Source organism: Camelina sativa, chromosome 12 (genome assembly GCF_030686135.1).
Source record: "Camelina sativa cultivar CO46 ecotype springtype chromosome 12, ASM3068613v1".
Taxonomy (NCBI): Eukaryota; Viridiplantae; Streptophyta; class Magnoliopsida; order Brassicales; family Brassicaceae; genus Camelina; species Camelina sativa.
This window is the reverse complement of record NC_141891.1, coordinates 4319096-4335196: the sequence shown is the minus strand read 5'-3', so window position 1 is coordinate 4335196 and position 16101 is coordinate 4319096. Positions and strand designations below refer to the sequence as shown.

Genomic DNA, 16101 nt, shown 5'->3' with positions numbered 1-16101 from the left:
AGAAAATGAGCTATGCATACGGTTTTGTTTTGTAGTACCATATTTTAATAACATTTAGTATCTAGATATTTAGTTTGATAATTTCACTAAAAAGGTACACTACATCTTTTAGTTTTAAGTTTAATTTATTTATTTTAGTGACTGTGTTATGTACCTTTTTGAAAAAATAAAATTATAGAAAAGCTGAAATACCGTCCAAAGACTTAGAAACTTTCTTCAAGTCTCGATCCAAAAAACCAACTAAAATAAGTTATGCAACTAAATACAACAACATAATTTAAAAAAAATTAAAAAAAAAAAAAAACAAAAAAGGAAGCAAGTAGAAGGAATTGGATAGAAAGAAAAAAGAATCAATAATATCGGCGGGAGTGTCCCCATGCCCGAAGAAAAAATGGTACGTCATTACTTTATATATTTTTCAATGTGGTAGTGTAGGAGATTCCGTGTTTCTTTTATGTCCTGTTGAATTTTAAAAGTTTTAACATTTTATAAAATTTGTTTTGTCGAGATCCATAAACAGTTACGAACTTTCCCTTGACTTGCTTGACTCTATTGACTCTCTCATTCGGAGGTCGGCAATTCTTTCTTTATGATATATATATATATATATATATGTATATCCTTCGCCGCTTACCAATGATGTAATGTATCGTACAGAAACAACTAAATACAGTAAAATGCATTGTTATCAGACTATGATCAGCAGTTTTCATTGCCATATAAATCTATTAGGTGATCGATGAGCTCAACCGAAACCCAAATTTATATAGTTAGGATAACTAATCAGAATCTATAAGAAAATGGAATCTCGTTTGTTATTTTGATCATTCGATCTTAATATACATCTTATGTTCGTTCTAGTTTGTTCATATCATATTTGATAGAGAGTAATGTTTGGGAAAGAGACCAATCACATGGCGTGATAAATCAAGTCAGTAGTAAAAAAAAACATGATTGGAAAAATGGTAAACAAAAAGATATAAAATAGTAGCCGACAAAGAAAATAAGTATAAATAAATTGGGAGAGTGAAACAAAAATGTGGAAGTTTTTGGCTAGGAAACAAACAAAGAGAGGGGTGAGCCCACACGGGGAAAAGGGCAACAAAATCTTGACCAGACTCGACCGTGACTTCCAAGTTGTGTGAGAGAGAGAGGCCTTCCCCTATTATTATTAGGATGATGAATGGTGGTGTGAACAAGTTGCCACCTTGGGCGGCTCCGACACCGACCTCTTTTTTTTTCTTGTCACTTTTTTTTTCTTTTCTTTTCAAAGTTGAGAATTTAGGTGATCATCTTAAATTTATTTGGTTTCTTTCGAACACTAGGGTACAAAATGCTTAACTACTATTACATGAAAATTTAGAAAGCTTGATTGTGCGATTGAGATCCTTAGACTCTGGTAGACCATGTGTTTTGATTTTATTAATGTAGGTTGTCAATTTATTAGATTGAGACGATATCATATATTAGAAATATTCAAACTTCTTCTTATCAAACTACAGTATCTGTGTTTTTTTTTCTTCTAACAGAACTAATTTAAAACATAAATATGGTTCACAAATCAGGTAACTTAGCCACTTTCCTATGAAATCGATAGTTAACTTCAAAATTTAGTCCAATTCTCATCATAAATCTGATTTCAAAATACATCTCATATACTTGGTAAATCTGTGCGTTTTGTACTTTCATTCCCAAAGAAAGTTTGGTTGTGTCACTGCAGGCAAAGAGCTATCTAGCCTTTTGCTTGGATGTAATTATAAACCATAACACCGACCATTTTTGTTTTCTTAAAAAGATAAAATCACAACCATAATCTTTTGCCAAAACCGTATGAATGTACACAAATCATAACGACGGTTGTCAAAAAAAAAAAACGAAAAAATCAGATTAATTTATGTGATATGTAACAAACCTGATTTTCTTACTACGTAAAACGTTATAAATTAAGAACGGGGATACATAAATAAAATGAAATGTCCCCTGCTCTAGACCAAATAGAAATTTCTCATCACTAGTACGTGGTTCGTATTATTGAAATTTGGACCACAATAATGTAATTATACACCAAACTTCTTCGTTTTATACCACAATAATGTTTATCAGTCCTAGGCAAAAGTGATACTATATCGCTACCCGTTGACGAACAATATATGGCATGCTGGATATTGTTAATTCGAATAGAGGAACAACAATAATATTGTTATTGAAGAATAAGTTAGGGCCGGTTCATGGAAAAGTTGATTAAACAAGTAATCATGGTTGGAAAAATCATAAAGTTTTATTAGTTTATCGTACCTAGGTGTAGGTGGAGTGATAAGTCTTATAATACGACCATCTTTTTAAGTCGTCGTCTAAAACTTGAACTCCCTCTTCTAATATTCTACGTGACGACGTCAATACGATGACGTCATTACTTAGCATATGCATAATGCATCGATCCATAAGCATGATCCAGTAACGTTTTTATATTTTTTTGTTGTCTTTTGTTTCACGAAATTAACTCTCCTTGAATAGTCCAACGGAAAAAGAAAAAGACAACTTCCAACTAAACATAACATAGAAACTTTTGAATCATTTCCCACCATCTGAAATCATTATTAGAATTTTGATTTTTCTCAGTCGTACTCGTACATGTAACATGTACATATATCTATTTTTTACATCGGAGATTAAACAAAAAAAAAATTATCAGGAAAATAATTGTTTTCTTCGACTTTGATTTGAACTCGTATCTTGAACCGGTTAAATTTATATTGGTAGCTTTTACTTGGTCAACTTCTATATAGAACAAAAGTTTGGGTAATTACTAAGAGCTGTTATGATAGGTTTATGTACTATATGTGAATTTAAAGAAAATGCTTTAGCATGGGTAATGCACTAATTATATTAAAATGATTGAATTACTTAAAACCAATTATCACAAAATAAAGTATAATTGAGAACAGTATTTCTATGCCTAGTGTGTACGATCGAACACTAAAAAAAACTTTCACAGCGTAACAACCGCAGGCCCGGCTCATACCCATGGGAGAGGGGCGGTGGCCATGGGATATTTATAGAAATAGGCATTTTACGAGTTAAAACTTTGAAATGAAGTACTATTGTCCGTACTTGCGATATTAAGCATTTTTTAGAGAAGGAATTGACGTTTTTGCCCTCTGTCTCCTCTCCTCTCGCTCTCTTCTATTCTCTTCTGTTCAACAAGCCAAGCTCTCTCCTTTTCCGATCAAAACCAGAGTTTCTTCTTTCGACCACAACCATGGCGTCTCACCACCATGCTCCATCAACACCATCTCCAACACAAGCTCTTTGGCCTCCAAAATACAAAACTGCTTTGTCACCAACAACATCTCAGATCCAAGAAATTCAATAGATTCAATTTAGTTTATTTTGGAGGAAGGAATCTAAACCCTAAGGGGATACAATCTAGTGAACCCAAGGGATCCAATCACAAAGATTTATGAAATTAAAATTTCCCAACCGATTTCATTATCATCACCACCATCATCAGATCTCATCATTAACTAAAACCTTCTTTCTCTTCCTCCGAAGAAACCATCGCCTCCTTCCACCGCCATCATCATCTCAGATCCCATTAATTCAATAGATTTAATTTAATATCGTTTTGAGTGAAGAAATCTAAACCCTAACAGAATATTATCTTGTGAACCCAATGGATTTAATCACAAAACAATTATCAAATCAAAAGTTCCGATCATCTTTAAAATTATTTCATTACCCGGATTTCATCAATCATCAATTCATCACCATCTCGTTCGCCAGATCTCATCATTGTCACCAAATCTGATTAATTTATCGTGAATGTAATCATAAACAAGTTTATGATGATAACTGCCGAGGTTCATTGATCGACAAAATCGCAGATCAAAAAAAAAAATCTTTTCCTTTTCTGAAGAGGGTAAAAATGTCTTTTTATCCAATTATAAATGCTCATTTCTGTAATCACGGACAGATATTCCTAATTCAATAAGATTCTTAAAAAAAGTGCCTTATTCTGTAATTAATCCGCGGTGGCCATGGGACAAATCTTTTTTTCTTCAAAAAACTTAAGGCAAATGGGGTCCAAAAAAAATGGAAAAAAAAAATTATGTTGTTAAGGGTCTAAAAAAAATTATATGCCTAGGGACCAAAAAATTGTTGAGACGGGGCTGAACAACCGTATATTATATTAAAATATCTTTAAGAAAGACTTGAGTCGATGTGAGTCAAGCTAATTTAAAAGTTAAAACCAAATGGAATTTGTTTGAGAAATTATAGAAACTATGGACCAAATGGGATGTGTAAGATAAGCTAAGTAAAAATACAGAGACTAGTTGCTCAAAAGTCATGGGACTTTTTTTAGCCAAAACATAATATTCCACTCCATGCATGCGTCTTTTTTTGAATGGTAGTGTGATGCAATTCATGATTCGTCAGCCTCAGCTACGTCATCGTTGACCTAATACAGTCTTGTTTTCTTCTCTGTTGTTAAAACGCTTACTTGTCAAATTTTAGAATGACTTGGGGTTGAATTGATTAAGAAGTCAGGTTTTTTTAACTTTGTGGTCTTCATCCCGAATCCACCCCATCCCAAACTTCTTAAAAAGCAAGACTCGGATTTTGATGGGTTTGATTTTATATCTTATGTTTTGCTTAATAGAAATTCTGATTACGACGCTTCTTTTATATTTAAACATTATTATATGTGAACATTACAAAATTTTATCAGTTTTAAGGAGTAAGGATCATTATTCATTAGGAGTTAGGACGATATAGGTGGTGTTATTAAGGGTACAGTAACAGACTGAACAAAAAACAAACCGAACCATGTAAATCCCAAAATAAAATTCTCTCTGGAACAAAAGTGCCTCAAACCAGAACCAAAAAAATATTTCCATATCCACCTCTCAGTCTCATATTCGAAGTCACATCATAGTTAACATCAAAAACCACGTACAAGTAAATAAAAAAAATGAAGAAAAGTGTTTTCACCTACTGGTTATTAGTTTCAATCTCTTCCTCAAAGAAACATCTTCATCATTCTTGCTCCGCCCTGAAGCTTTGCGAGCAAAGATGAGAGTTTTCTTTCGACTTGTGGTTTTTTTAAATCTGCACTTTTAGTATTTGTAAAACTCTAACATCTCTTCTTCCACGGGATGAGTCTTGCCTACTATCACAAGACAATGCAACGGCGCTCCAAAATCAACACTCTCTAGTTGCTTCATAGTCCCTGCAACTATCTTCTGGTCCTCAGAGCCAAGCCTTGCAAATCCCACACACTCTGTGTCTTCACCATAAACAGATTCCCCATGCTTTTGCTCAACTTCTAGAAGCTGCTCGATCGCTGTATTAACAGTCATATACCTGGATGGTTCATACTGTTTGTTCCCTCCTCTGCAAAGAGATTCAAAAGTGGGCTCTTTCACTCGGATATCTAGCAGACAGAGAGTGTGGAGTCCAAGAGACCGGTTCTTCTTGATCTTCTCATAAAAGCTATCGGGTCTCCAAGTCTCGGTGAAGAACGGGATTGAAACAGTCTCTCCATAATGGTAAAGCTGCAGTCCACAAATCCCAACAGCATTCATCACAGATGCATTGTGCACTACCTCTACTTTTACACCAACTGTCTTAGCTCGAACAACAAGATCACTATGTGTTGTAGCTCTGCAAATTGCATTCCCAGCAAAACAACAACAACAACCATATCACACATAAATCCCAAAATAAACTGCAGAGTAGTATCTCACTAACAAGACATTGATAAAGCTCGAATTAAGTACCCGAAAGGATCACCAACAACGAGAAAAGCGATATCATTATCAATGGCTTCTTCAATCATATCACCAGCCTTTTCTTCCACCATTTCTCTATCAGCAAGTATAATTTGTTTCCCATAAAAGTTCTCCTGAGAAACCAAAATAAAAAAAAAACATAAGCTTTAAAATCAGAAAATTGAGAAAAGTAGTGAATCTAACTAAATCAACGGGGGGTTTTGAGAGTCTTACAAGATTGGAAAGACCAGAAGCAGAGAGACCAAAGGACAAAAGAGAAGTGTAAGCTTCCATGTATACTTTCTGAGATTTCTTAACAGCTTCGAGTCCTCTCAAGGTTATGTCTTTCTCATCACCTAAACCTAACCCTATAATGTACAACATCTCTGCTGCTACTACTCTCTTCTGCCTCTCTGACAAACAGTAATCAAACAACGATTAATCACTCAATCAGATAGTCACATGAAACGCAACAAAGATGAAACCTTTGAATAAGAACAACGAAACAGTTGACGAACTTAAGATCTAAGGAAAAGATAAATCTATTGCTTCCACCAAACAAGTGGGTAGGTGAACAAATCGAAGAATCCAACAGATCCATAGAATTGAATGATAAAAATTCGAACTTTACCTGATAGATTGCGTTGAAACTTAGGGAAAGCAAAGACTCTCTCACTCGATAAACCTCAGCGAGCGGCCAAGAGGAAGAAGGTCAAAACCCTTTTTGTGTCTTTTTTTTTTCTTTAGTTTAATTGAGAGTTTAATTAAGGGAATACTTATTTGATCCTTATTAAAAGTGAGTAAGCGGCCCTGAGTATTGTTCGCATTGAGAGGGCAAAAATAAAATACTAGTATTACACTCTTTGTCTAAGAAACCAAAAAGGAAGTAAGATTTGAGGACTTGAGTGATTGAATGAATAGAGTTACACAACATATTATATAGTATTAGGCAGTGCAAGAGAGCTGAGGTAGACAATTTTTTTGTCGGACTAGCTCGTGCATATCGTGCACTATCTTGAACACTGCTTCTGGTCTAGCCAGCCTCAACGCATTCTGTGACATTATCTCCAACTCTTTTGATGCCGGTCCAAACCAATCTGCTACGATCTCTGAGATCTCTTTTGGTGATTTTGAGAATTTCCCACATCCGTTCTCCACCACGTAAGGCACGTTCCCTGCCTCCTGCGCTCAAAATCAAAATTCCCCAAAATTGAGAAACTGAAGTTAACATTAGAATGGGACTGTCTTTAGAGTGAAACTTACTTGACCAGCTATGTAACCGTTTAAGATGATCGGTAGCCCTCTTATCATAGCTTCAGCTATAGTGCCTGGACCAGCCTGCACAAGCCCAAGTGACAAACATAAATAAAGAAGCAATCATTCTAGGATCACTCTTGTTTTTCGAGTACAAGAGACTAGATATGTTGAATCCAGGTCTCCACTTTAAGAACATACTAATTTGGTTCTGTTCAGTTTACCTTGGTTATGATGCAGTCACAGGCACCCATACATTCCTCCATTTTCGTTATAAACCCCTTCACCTATGTGATTAAGAAGGTCCTTTCAGCGACTTACATTGAGTGCCTAAGAATGTTGATTTGGTATGAAGGATGAGAAGTGTAGAGTACCTGGACTGGGATTTTCCACTCTAAGGAGCTTAGTTTGCTTTGGAGTTTCTTGTTTCGTCCACAGATTACAAGAACCTGACCTACTGCTTCACCAAGGCTCTCATCATACAAAGCATCTGCAAGTGCTCTTGCTGTTGCCTCGATGGGACCCATCCCTTCTCCTCCTCCCATTAACAATACAGCTGGAAGATTCTCATCCATCCCTAGCTCCCTTCTTAGCTCAACCTGTGATTTTTCGGAAAGATCCTATTACATTTGGATATGCTTTAAACCACAAAGAACAGTCAGTAAAGGAATTTTTCCAAACTGACCTTTGGGCGAACTGGTTTGACAAAAGAAGGTCGAACAGGAAGGCCGTAAACTTTGATTTGTGATGTTTCGAGTCCTGCCTTTTGCGCCCTTTTTGCCACTTCTGTTGATGGGCAATAACATCTTGTCACAAGCTTATGAAACCTAAAACATCAAAATAAGCATGTTGTAACTTTGTTTATACAAAAGAGCCTATAGACCTTCTAAAAATGGAAGGATTTGATACAACTACTAACCATGTGGGATGGCAAGTGCTCAAGTCTGTAATAACCGTGGTGAAGACGATTTTCTTAAGCAAGCCTTTTGATCTAAGGACACGAAGAGGGACATGTTGCATCAACGGATGAACACTGATTATTATGTCCGGTTGATATTTCATTAACCCTTGGGCGATTTCCCTGTAAGTTTTAAAACAACGGTATCAGATTGGACAAGAAAAAGACAAGTGAGAATTCCATAATAGAAGCAAAGACCAACGAAAGCTATAGGCTAAATTTTATGCCATAGGTACACTTAAGAACTCTTTATCAAAATTCTTCTTATAGTAAAAGTTGGAACAGACAAATGACTTATTCCAAACTATAGACCTTAATCCTCACCTGGCAATAAAAGTCGAAGTTGCTGCAAAATTAGATTGATGAATAACGCGTGGAGCTGTACCATAATAAGTCATTTTCCACAGAGTTCCATGCTTCACCAGAAAATTATAGCTTCGGGGGAGCTGGTTGAACGGCCAGGGTGTATGATCTGTCCACAAATCCGTAATAAACACCTGCGCAAACACTCTTAATGAATGGCTCACACCACTTAGAAGTCCAAATTGACTTTAAACTCTGTTTCACCCTCATCTACTTACATGAACCAAACATCTAAAAGCTTAGATTCTCTAATTCAAGAACAACTCTAAATTCTAACAACAATTTGTAACAAATACTCAAAAGTGAAATCAATGGATCAAAATTGGAAATGCGAGGACGAACCTGGTACTCATCACCAAACTCCTGATTAAAAGCAGCTTTAATAGCTTCAGCAGAAGCTCTGTGACCACCACCAGTATCACTCATCAAAATCAAAACTTTCTTCGGCCGATCAGCTTCAACACCATTCAACGGCAAGCCCTCTTCACCCAAAACCTCATTACTCCCATCTACCCTAACCCCATTCTCATCACTCGACAACCCAACTCCTCCAACAGAGGCGAAACTCTCCGGAACAACCTTCTCACAGTGAAACCTAATAAAGCTATTGAATTCGCTGATAAACCTACGCAGACTCGAACCAGCACTGCTCTTAGTATTCATGCTCAAGGAAGCTAGGGTTTTCCCCGTTCTTCGGGTTGGTAAAGTCCTGAAGCCATTGAAGTACAAGGCATTGGAGGAGGAGAGAGCGTACCCATCTGAATTGGAACATGGGGATCGATTCAGAGAGGCTAAACCTCTCAGCCGTGGGAAGAAATCAAAGACCGGAGCTGATGAATCATTGGTTACCGTTGAAGGGTTTTGCATAGTTTTGATTAGAGAGAGAGAGAAGAGAGATTCAATGAGACATGAATGATCTCAAACGGAGAGAGATGCAGAGGGAGAGGAGAGAGAGATTGGAGAGACACGAAAAAGATAGGATTTTTAAGAAGAGAGCAGAGTGGGGGATGGATTGATTCGGGACGAATACGATTGGGGGAAAGTTTTGTTGTTATTGGCCTAAACCGAAAAACTTATCCGAATATTCTCTCTATATGGGCAAAATTGATTTCTACCAGAACTGAGGTAACCCAAATCAACCAATTTATATATATGTTAAGCTAAATTGAAATATCGTGTAATATAGAAATTTAAAAAAAAAAAAAGAATAGAAAAATATATACTTGTAAATTCTGTAGCTATATCTTCTACAAATGGATGTCGGCATAATGGACAGATTAATTCCAAAATTGTAGCACATTTTTCTTTACCAAAAAACATAAAAGATTAAAAAGGAATTTGGTCCTTACATGTAATGGTACCACTATCACACTTTTTTTTTTTCTCAATGGTACCACTATCACACTTTAAAAACTAGATTAACAATGAGAGGAAGTGTTCATTTTTTTTTTTTTTTTTTTTGTATATTAATGTTTTTGTTTTCTATGAAAGAGATAAATTATGAGTTTGCAATTGGTTTTATATATATAATAAGATAGAGAGGTATATATGTTTTTATATAATAATGGATTTTGTGGGAGTTTGAGGTGCGTTCTCTTTGGAATGTTCTCTAGTATGTAAAAACTTTAGGCGTTGGATTTATTTGCATTTAATGTATATATGAGTTTTCTAACGTTTTTTTTTTTTTTTTTAAGATATATCCTCCAGTATATATAAAATACATTATAAGTTATACATGTTAAATAAAAACTACCAAGCGGAAGCTACATACTATAATGGTTTATGGTTGGTAAAATGATCTTTCAAACAGCAATTTACGTAAAACGACCATTCTTGTTTTTTAAAAAAGGAGTTATAACTTAACCTCGTTAAGCAGAAATAACGAATAAGAGAGTTTGATACAATTCGATTCAGACGAATTATTGTATTAAATAAATTTAAAAAACTTGACAGTCAACGTTGGCTTTGTGCTGCCCATGTGTTTCATGCTTCCATTTCTCCAATCGTTTTTCTATCTGATACTCGTAGAATCTTGAGATATATAGTTGTAAAAAAAAAAAAAAAAAAATCTTGAGATATATATACTTTTGATTTGTTAAAAGCTAAAGTTGAGATACTCAAGTACAATAACTATTTTCTTATTTTTTAAGAAAATAAGGTTAGATTAGAGAGGACAAAAGTTGAAGGAACTCGTTGTGGAATAGAATTCGTTATTAGTACGTCCGACCAAATTAAAAGAACAAGAAAAAGCAAGCACGCATCGTGTGAAAACTAAAAGATGGCTATGCATGCCTTTCACATGCGTTATTTTTATTGAACTAAAATTCTTAAACAATTAGTGTTTTATAAGGAAACTACGATGAACCTTAAATTATTCAAAGTTCTAACAAATATTAAAGGTGCAAATCTAGGATCTCCTCACATTCGTTCGTTTCATTTCACATATTTCAACTTTTGAAGGAAAACATCAAACAAACAAGAACTAATTATGAAAGTACTCATCGTTATGGCTGGAATGTCACATGTCACAGCATACAGCATACAGCATACAGCATACAGCATACAGCATACAGCATACAGCATACAGCATACAGCATACAGCATAGTACCGATAGTAATTTCGAAAATCAAAATTATTCGACACTCAAATATAATTATGGTGAATAAGTGAAACCATATCTTTAACAAAAAAAAATAAAATAAATAAATAAGTGACTACGTAATTGCCACTTGTGCCACCAAGAAAGAAAAGTATTAAATATTTAGTGGGCTCATAAGCCCAATGAAGAAATTGGCCCATTCTAATTATATCTCGTTCTTAAGCTATATTTCCAATTTAGTAACTACCCGGCCGCCGGGTAACCTTCCTGCACCGCCGTGGATAGCTCCTCTTTCTCACCCGCCGCTGATTTCTTCTGTTCGAAACGACGTGGTTTGTTAAATCTATTCAAATTGACGTTCTGTGCTTCTTCTTCTTCTTCTTCTTCTTCTTCTTCTTCTTCTTCTTCTCACTTTTGATTCGCAACAAAGAACAAACCCTAAATCCCCGCTTCTTCTTCTACTCTGTTCCTCCAACTCAATTCGTCTGCTCCTTGGTCCTTACAGCAGCTTTATACAGGAACAAACCCACTAATTCTTTCTTCATCCCGCGTGAAACTATTACGGTACGAATTCAAATTAAAACTTGGCATGAAATTATCTCATAGTTTCAAAGTGCTTTGCTCGTGGATAATAATGTAATCACTCTCTGAGTAACACATTTGTTCAGAGCAAAGAGAAAGATGAAGATTGCAATTGAAGGTTGTATGCACGGAGACCTTGACAATGTATACAAGACAATTCAACATCATGAACTCATTCACAACACTAAAGTCGATCTCCTCCTCTGCTGCGGCGATTTTCAGGTACTCAATCTTTACTTTTCTTCCTTGAAAAAAACAATATTATTATTATCCCATTAGATTCTGCTTCTTCATTGTGAAAGATTCGTTCTTTTGCTTCTTTAGGCTGTTAGAAACGAGAAAGACATGGATAGCCTTAACGTACCTAGAAAATACAGAGAGATGAAGTCCTTTTGGAAGTACTACTCCGGTCAAGAAGTTGCTCCCATTCCCACGATTTTCATCGGTGGTAATCACGAGGCTTCTAACTACTTGTGGGAGTTGTAAGTTTTTTACTATTCTCTAAGTATTCTTGTCTTGAGTTAGGATTCTGAAGCTCAAAATATGTGTTCTTGATGGGGTTTGCTGCTTTTGCTGCTTTTGCTGCTCTAGGTATTATGGAGGTTGGGCTGCCACTAATGTATACTTTTTGGGTTATGCTGGAGTTGTGAAGTTTGGCAATCTGCGAATTGGAGGCCTTTCTGGTATCTACAATGGACATCATTACCGTTCAGGTTTGTTTACCAATTTTTCAGCTTTTGAAATAGCAAAAACCTAGATTTCTAAGTTGTGTATATTTAAATTGTCAAGTTTAGGGAACTTTTTAGTTTTGGTTGTTGAAGTCAAGTCATTTTTGTGTGTAGGACACTTTGAGCGGCCACCATATAATGAGAGCACCATCAGATCGGTTTATCATGTTCGTGAGTATGATGTCCAGAAGTTGATGCAACTTGAAGAGCCGCTTGATATATTTCTCTCACATGATTGGCCTGTTGGAATTACTGATTATGGAGACTCAGAAGCACTTATGCGGCAAAAACCATACTTCCGTCAAGAGGTAAAACTTTTAGGAGAATGTTTCCAATTCTTCATTTTGGTTTTGAGATCTTTGCAATGGATTTGACCAAATTTAATTACAGATCGAGGAGAGAACTCTAGGAAGTAAACCAGCGGCTTTACTGCTAGAAAAACTGAAGCCTCGGTATTGGTTTTCAGCTCACTTACACTGCAAATTTGCTGCTGCTGTTCAACACGGGAACGATGGCTTAGTGACAAAGTTTCTGGCTCTTGATAAATGTGTACCAGGGAAAAAGTTTTTACAGGTTCTAATTCCTTCATGTCCACCTTATGCTTTGTTTTTGTGAAACAAAAAAAGGATACCTTATAATTTCTTAGGATCTTCATTAGATTATTGAAGTCGAATCAGAGCCTGGACCTTTTGAGATCCTATACGACGAAGAGTGGCTAGCAATAACACGAAAGTTCAATTCCATTTTCCCGCTAACTAAGAGATACCCAAACTTCAGGTATACGTACCTACCAAGACATGTTATGTTTATATTTCTTCCATTTATCTTTCTACTCCCTACTTACGTATTGTTTTGAGACAATAGCGCTGCTGGAATGGATATACAAGAGAGCCGTGAATGGGTGAGGAAGAAGTTAGAAGAAAGGCAATTTAAACCTTTTGAGTTTGCAAGGACAGTCCCAGCATATAACCCATCACAACGTATCTTTGATCCCATACCTGGTAAGTTAATGTGTTGGATATAGAGCATTATGTAAAATATCGATGAGATCTACTATGATGTAAAGTATACGGATAATCGATTAAAAGTGTATTATTCTTGTGGAATTATGTAGAGATCCCACAGAATCTGCAGACGCTGTCTTTGTTAGAGCTCCTTGGTCTCCCATATCTCCTTGATTCATCACCAGTAACAGGGGAAAGAACCGCTATCCCTGCTTCAGTGGCTCCATCAGGTATGATTATGGCTTTCTTTGCTAATGAGGACTTTGTTGCGATAATAGTATGAATGTCAAGAATCAATCATGTCATGTTGTGTATTGCAGATCTTCCGGCATATGATAGCGAAGAAATCCCAATTGATGACATTGATGAAATAGAAGAGATGGAGAAAGCCAAAGAGGATGACCCTACGAGAGAGTCGTGACATGAATCTCTCCATTCAAGTGGTTAGAATCTTTGTTCTTTTTGCTAATATTTGACTGCTTAATCGTCAACCTGGAAAACAACCACATTAGTGGAGATTTTGTGATTAGAATATCAGGTTTTATTTGTTTGCATGTGATATTAAAGAAAAATGAATCATAAAAAATTGTATCGAAGACAGAAACCAATGTTCATCCAATATTCAAGAAAGTAGGATCACTTTTTCTTCCAGAAGTTGTCTTTGCATGCATTTTCTTGGGAATACTCACCGACAAAAACCATAGGGATAGTATGTCGGATTCACTTAAAACCATGGATGATGCTAGAACTGTTGGATTCAACTGAACACGACCATCAGTGATTCTTCATTAAATTGCGTTGACTTAACTTCATCACCTCAACTATTTTTCTTGTTCTGACACAAACATCAAATGCAAACGATGCAGTGAACAGATACTATTTATTATTACGATAACCTTCGATACACAAACATCTATCTCTCTCGTCTTCTATTATCATTGTCACTTTCCTTTTCGAGTCAAACACAGAGACATTAAAAAAATGGCCTCCTCTTCTTGCCGACTAAACTATTCCTTTCTTCTTCATCTTCTTCTCTTTCTGTCTAGTCTTGTCGCTTCCTCCGCCGACCTCTCTTTTAATTTCTACGCCAGTTCTTGTCCTGTAGCTGAGCTTCTCGTCAGAAACACCGTTAGATCAGCTACATTATCTGATCCAACCATCCCCGGTAAACTCCTCCGTCTCCTCTTCCACGACTGTTTCGTCCAGGTAACAACACATGCTCACTACGAATTACAGAGAAAATTCAAATAAACTTGGACTGAGCTTTGATTTGTTGCCATGCAAGGGTTGTGATGCGTCAGTGTTGATACAAGGGAATACCACCGAGAGAAGCGATCCTGGAAACGCATCCCTTGGAGGGTTCTCTGTCATAGACACAGCTAAGAAAGCCTTGGAGATTTTATGTCCGGCCACCGTTTCCTGCGCTGACATCGTCGCACTTGCTGCTAGAGACGCCGTCGAAGCTGTAACATTCACTTCCACTTCAATCTATATTGCTCTAGTCCGGTGTAACTGATCCAAACCAATTGAACGAAAAATAACCGGACTTAGATTTACATTAAACCGGTTATCCTTCTTAAGGTTTGAATGTTATTTTTTTGGGCGGGACAGGCAGGAGGACCGGTGGTTGAGATTCTGACAGGGAGGAGAGACGGGAGAGTATCTATGGCTGCAAACGTAAGACCGAACATAATCGACACAGATTTCAGTCTCGACCAAATGATCGATGGCTTCTCTTCTAAAGGCTTGTCTATTCAAGATCTTGTCGTTCTCTCTGGTATATATATCAACGTTTCTTGAAACGTCTATTCAATTTTCACCAAAATGTTTTTGCTAAACTCTAAGAGAGTATGATGAAACAGAGTTTGCTGCAAGAACTGACTAAACCGGATTGGTTATATTTGTCTACTCTAAATTCTATGGTTACGCTTTGTTTGTTTTTTATTGTACGTTCAGGAGCACACACGATTGGGGCGTCTCATTGCAACGCATTCAATGGAAGATTTAAACAAGACTCAAAAGGGAGTTTCGAGCTAATCGACGCGTCTCTCGACAAGTCATACGCAGAGACACTACTGAACAAATGCTCGTCCTCAGAATCGTCGTCATTGACGGTGAGCAACGATCCAGTGACATCTTCGACATTCGATAATCAGTACTATAGGAATCTGGAGACGCACAAGGGTTTGTTTCAAACGGATGCTGCGCTGATGGAGGATGATCGAACGAGGAAGATGGTGGAGGCACTGGCGAGTGATGAGGAAAGCTTTTTGCAGAGATGGAGTGAGTCGTTTGTGAAGCTGAGTATGGTTGGTGTGAGAGTTGGTGAAGATGGTGAGATTAGACGTACTTGTTCTTCCGTTAATTAAAAACATTTCTGCTGTGTAATTAATTTTGGTTTACTTGGATTTTGGTTTCACAATTTAATATTTTGGTCTAAATGTATAATAAGGTTAGTCGGTAATTGAGAACAGTGATCGGCTGGATCAATGAAATACTGGTAATTTTTTTATTTAGTCCCTCTAGGCTGGTCAAAACTCAAAACAAAACTTAGATGAGATTGAGATTCTGAACATTGCAATTTGAAGCATTAACATATGTAAAATAAATAAAAAAGATTTGTTAACATTTGTCAACCTTCATTCATTCTCCTTGATCCTTCCAGGGTGACAAAACCGAGGCCATATGTCAGTTTCTACTCAATGCAAACCGCAGAAACACACTAAAAGAGTCTCAAAGCTTGTTACCCTAAAGGCCAAGCTAGCCAATACTCTCTTCTGGTCTCCCACCGGAAAACACACATGCATAGCTCATAGTTGACGTATTGAATGGATTCAATGG

At 36.5% G+C, this 16101-nt stretch overlaps 4 protein-coding genes and 1 long non-coding RNA gene across 6 annotated transcripts; 2 read left to right on the top strand and 3 right to left on the bottom strand.

Annotated features, from left to right (window-relative positions):
* Positions 1-2881: 2881 nt before the first annotated feature.
* LOC147930166 (uncharacterized) lies at positions 2882-3877 on the bottom strand. The gene is made up of 2 exons (XR_015573887.1): positions 3740-3877; positions 2882-3329 (listed from the first exon to the last, which is right to left on the bottom strand). It is a non-coding gene; the product is annotated as an uncharacterized LOC147930166 (long non-coding RNA).
* Positions 3878-4878: 1001 nt separating this feature from the next.
* LOC104730135 (putative diphthine methyl ester synthase) lies at positions 4879-6543 on the bottom strand. The gene is made up of 4 exons (XM_010449239.3): positions 6403-6543; positions 6006-6184; positions 5781-5905; positions 4879-5664 (listed from the first exon to the last, which is right to left on the bottom strand). Exons 2-4 carry the CDS (start codon positions 6153-6155, stop codon positions 5118-5120), a joined length of 822 nt encoding a protein of 273 aa, XP_010447541.1. The 5' UTR covers positions 6156-6184; positions 6403-6543; the 3' UTR covers positions 4879-5117.
* Positions 6544-6566: 23 nt separating this feature from the next.
* Positions 6567-9594, bottom strand: LOC104730134 (monogalactosyldiacylglycerol synthase 1, chloroplastic). Its single transcript, XM_010449237.3, has 8 exons — positions 8689-9594; positions 8308-8480; positions 7945-8106; positions 7711-7852; positions 7400-7624; positions 7250-7312; positions 7035-7109; positions 6567-6953 (listed from the first exon to the last, which is right to left on the bottom strand). Exons 1-8 carry the CDS (start codon positions 9211-9213, stop codon positions 6717-6719), a joined length of 1602 nt encoding a protein of 533 aa, XP_010447539.1. The 5' UTR covers positions 9214-9594; the 3' UTR covers positions 6567-6716.
* Positions 9595-10719: 1125 nt separating this feature from the next.
* On the top strand, positions 10720-14443 carry LOC109124957 (lariat debranching enzyme). Of its 2 annotated transcripts, XM_019233336.2 has the most exons (11): positions 11186-11510; positions 11615-11750; positions 11853-12010; positions 12120-12241; positions 12371-12564; positions 12647-12829; positions 12915-13033; positions 13121-13257; positions 13371-13490; positions 13581-13703; positions 14307-14443. In XM_019233336.2, the coding sequence occupies exons 2-10, from the start codon at positions 11628-11630 to the stop codon at positions 13679-13681; spliced, it is 1257 nt and encodes a 418-aa protein (XP_019088881.1). In that variant the 5' UTR covers positions 11186-11510; positions 11615-11627; the 3' UTR covers positions 13682-13703; positions 14307-14443. The 2 variants fall into 2 exon arrangements, with proteins under 2 accessions (XP_019088880.1, XP_019088881.1); XM_019233335.2 differs by lacking the exon at positions 14307-14443 and having other exon boundaries at positions 10720-11510; positions 13581-13911.
* LOC104733193 (peroxidase 46-like) lies at positions 14091-15772 on the top strand. Its single transcript, XM_019233337.2, has 4 exons — positions 14091-14466; positions 14546-14725; positions 14872-15037; positions 15217-15772. Exons 1-4 carry the CDS (start codon positions 14242-14244, stop codon positions 15627-15629), a joined length of 984 nt encoding a protein of 327 aa, XP_019088882.2. The 5' UTR covers positions 14091-14241; the 3' UTR covers positions 15630-15772.
* The last annotated feature ends 329 nt before the right edge of the window (positions 15773-16101 follow it).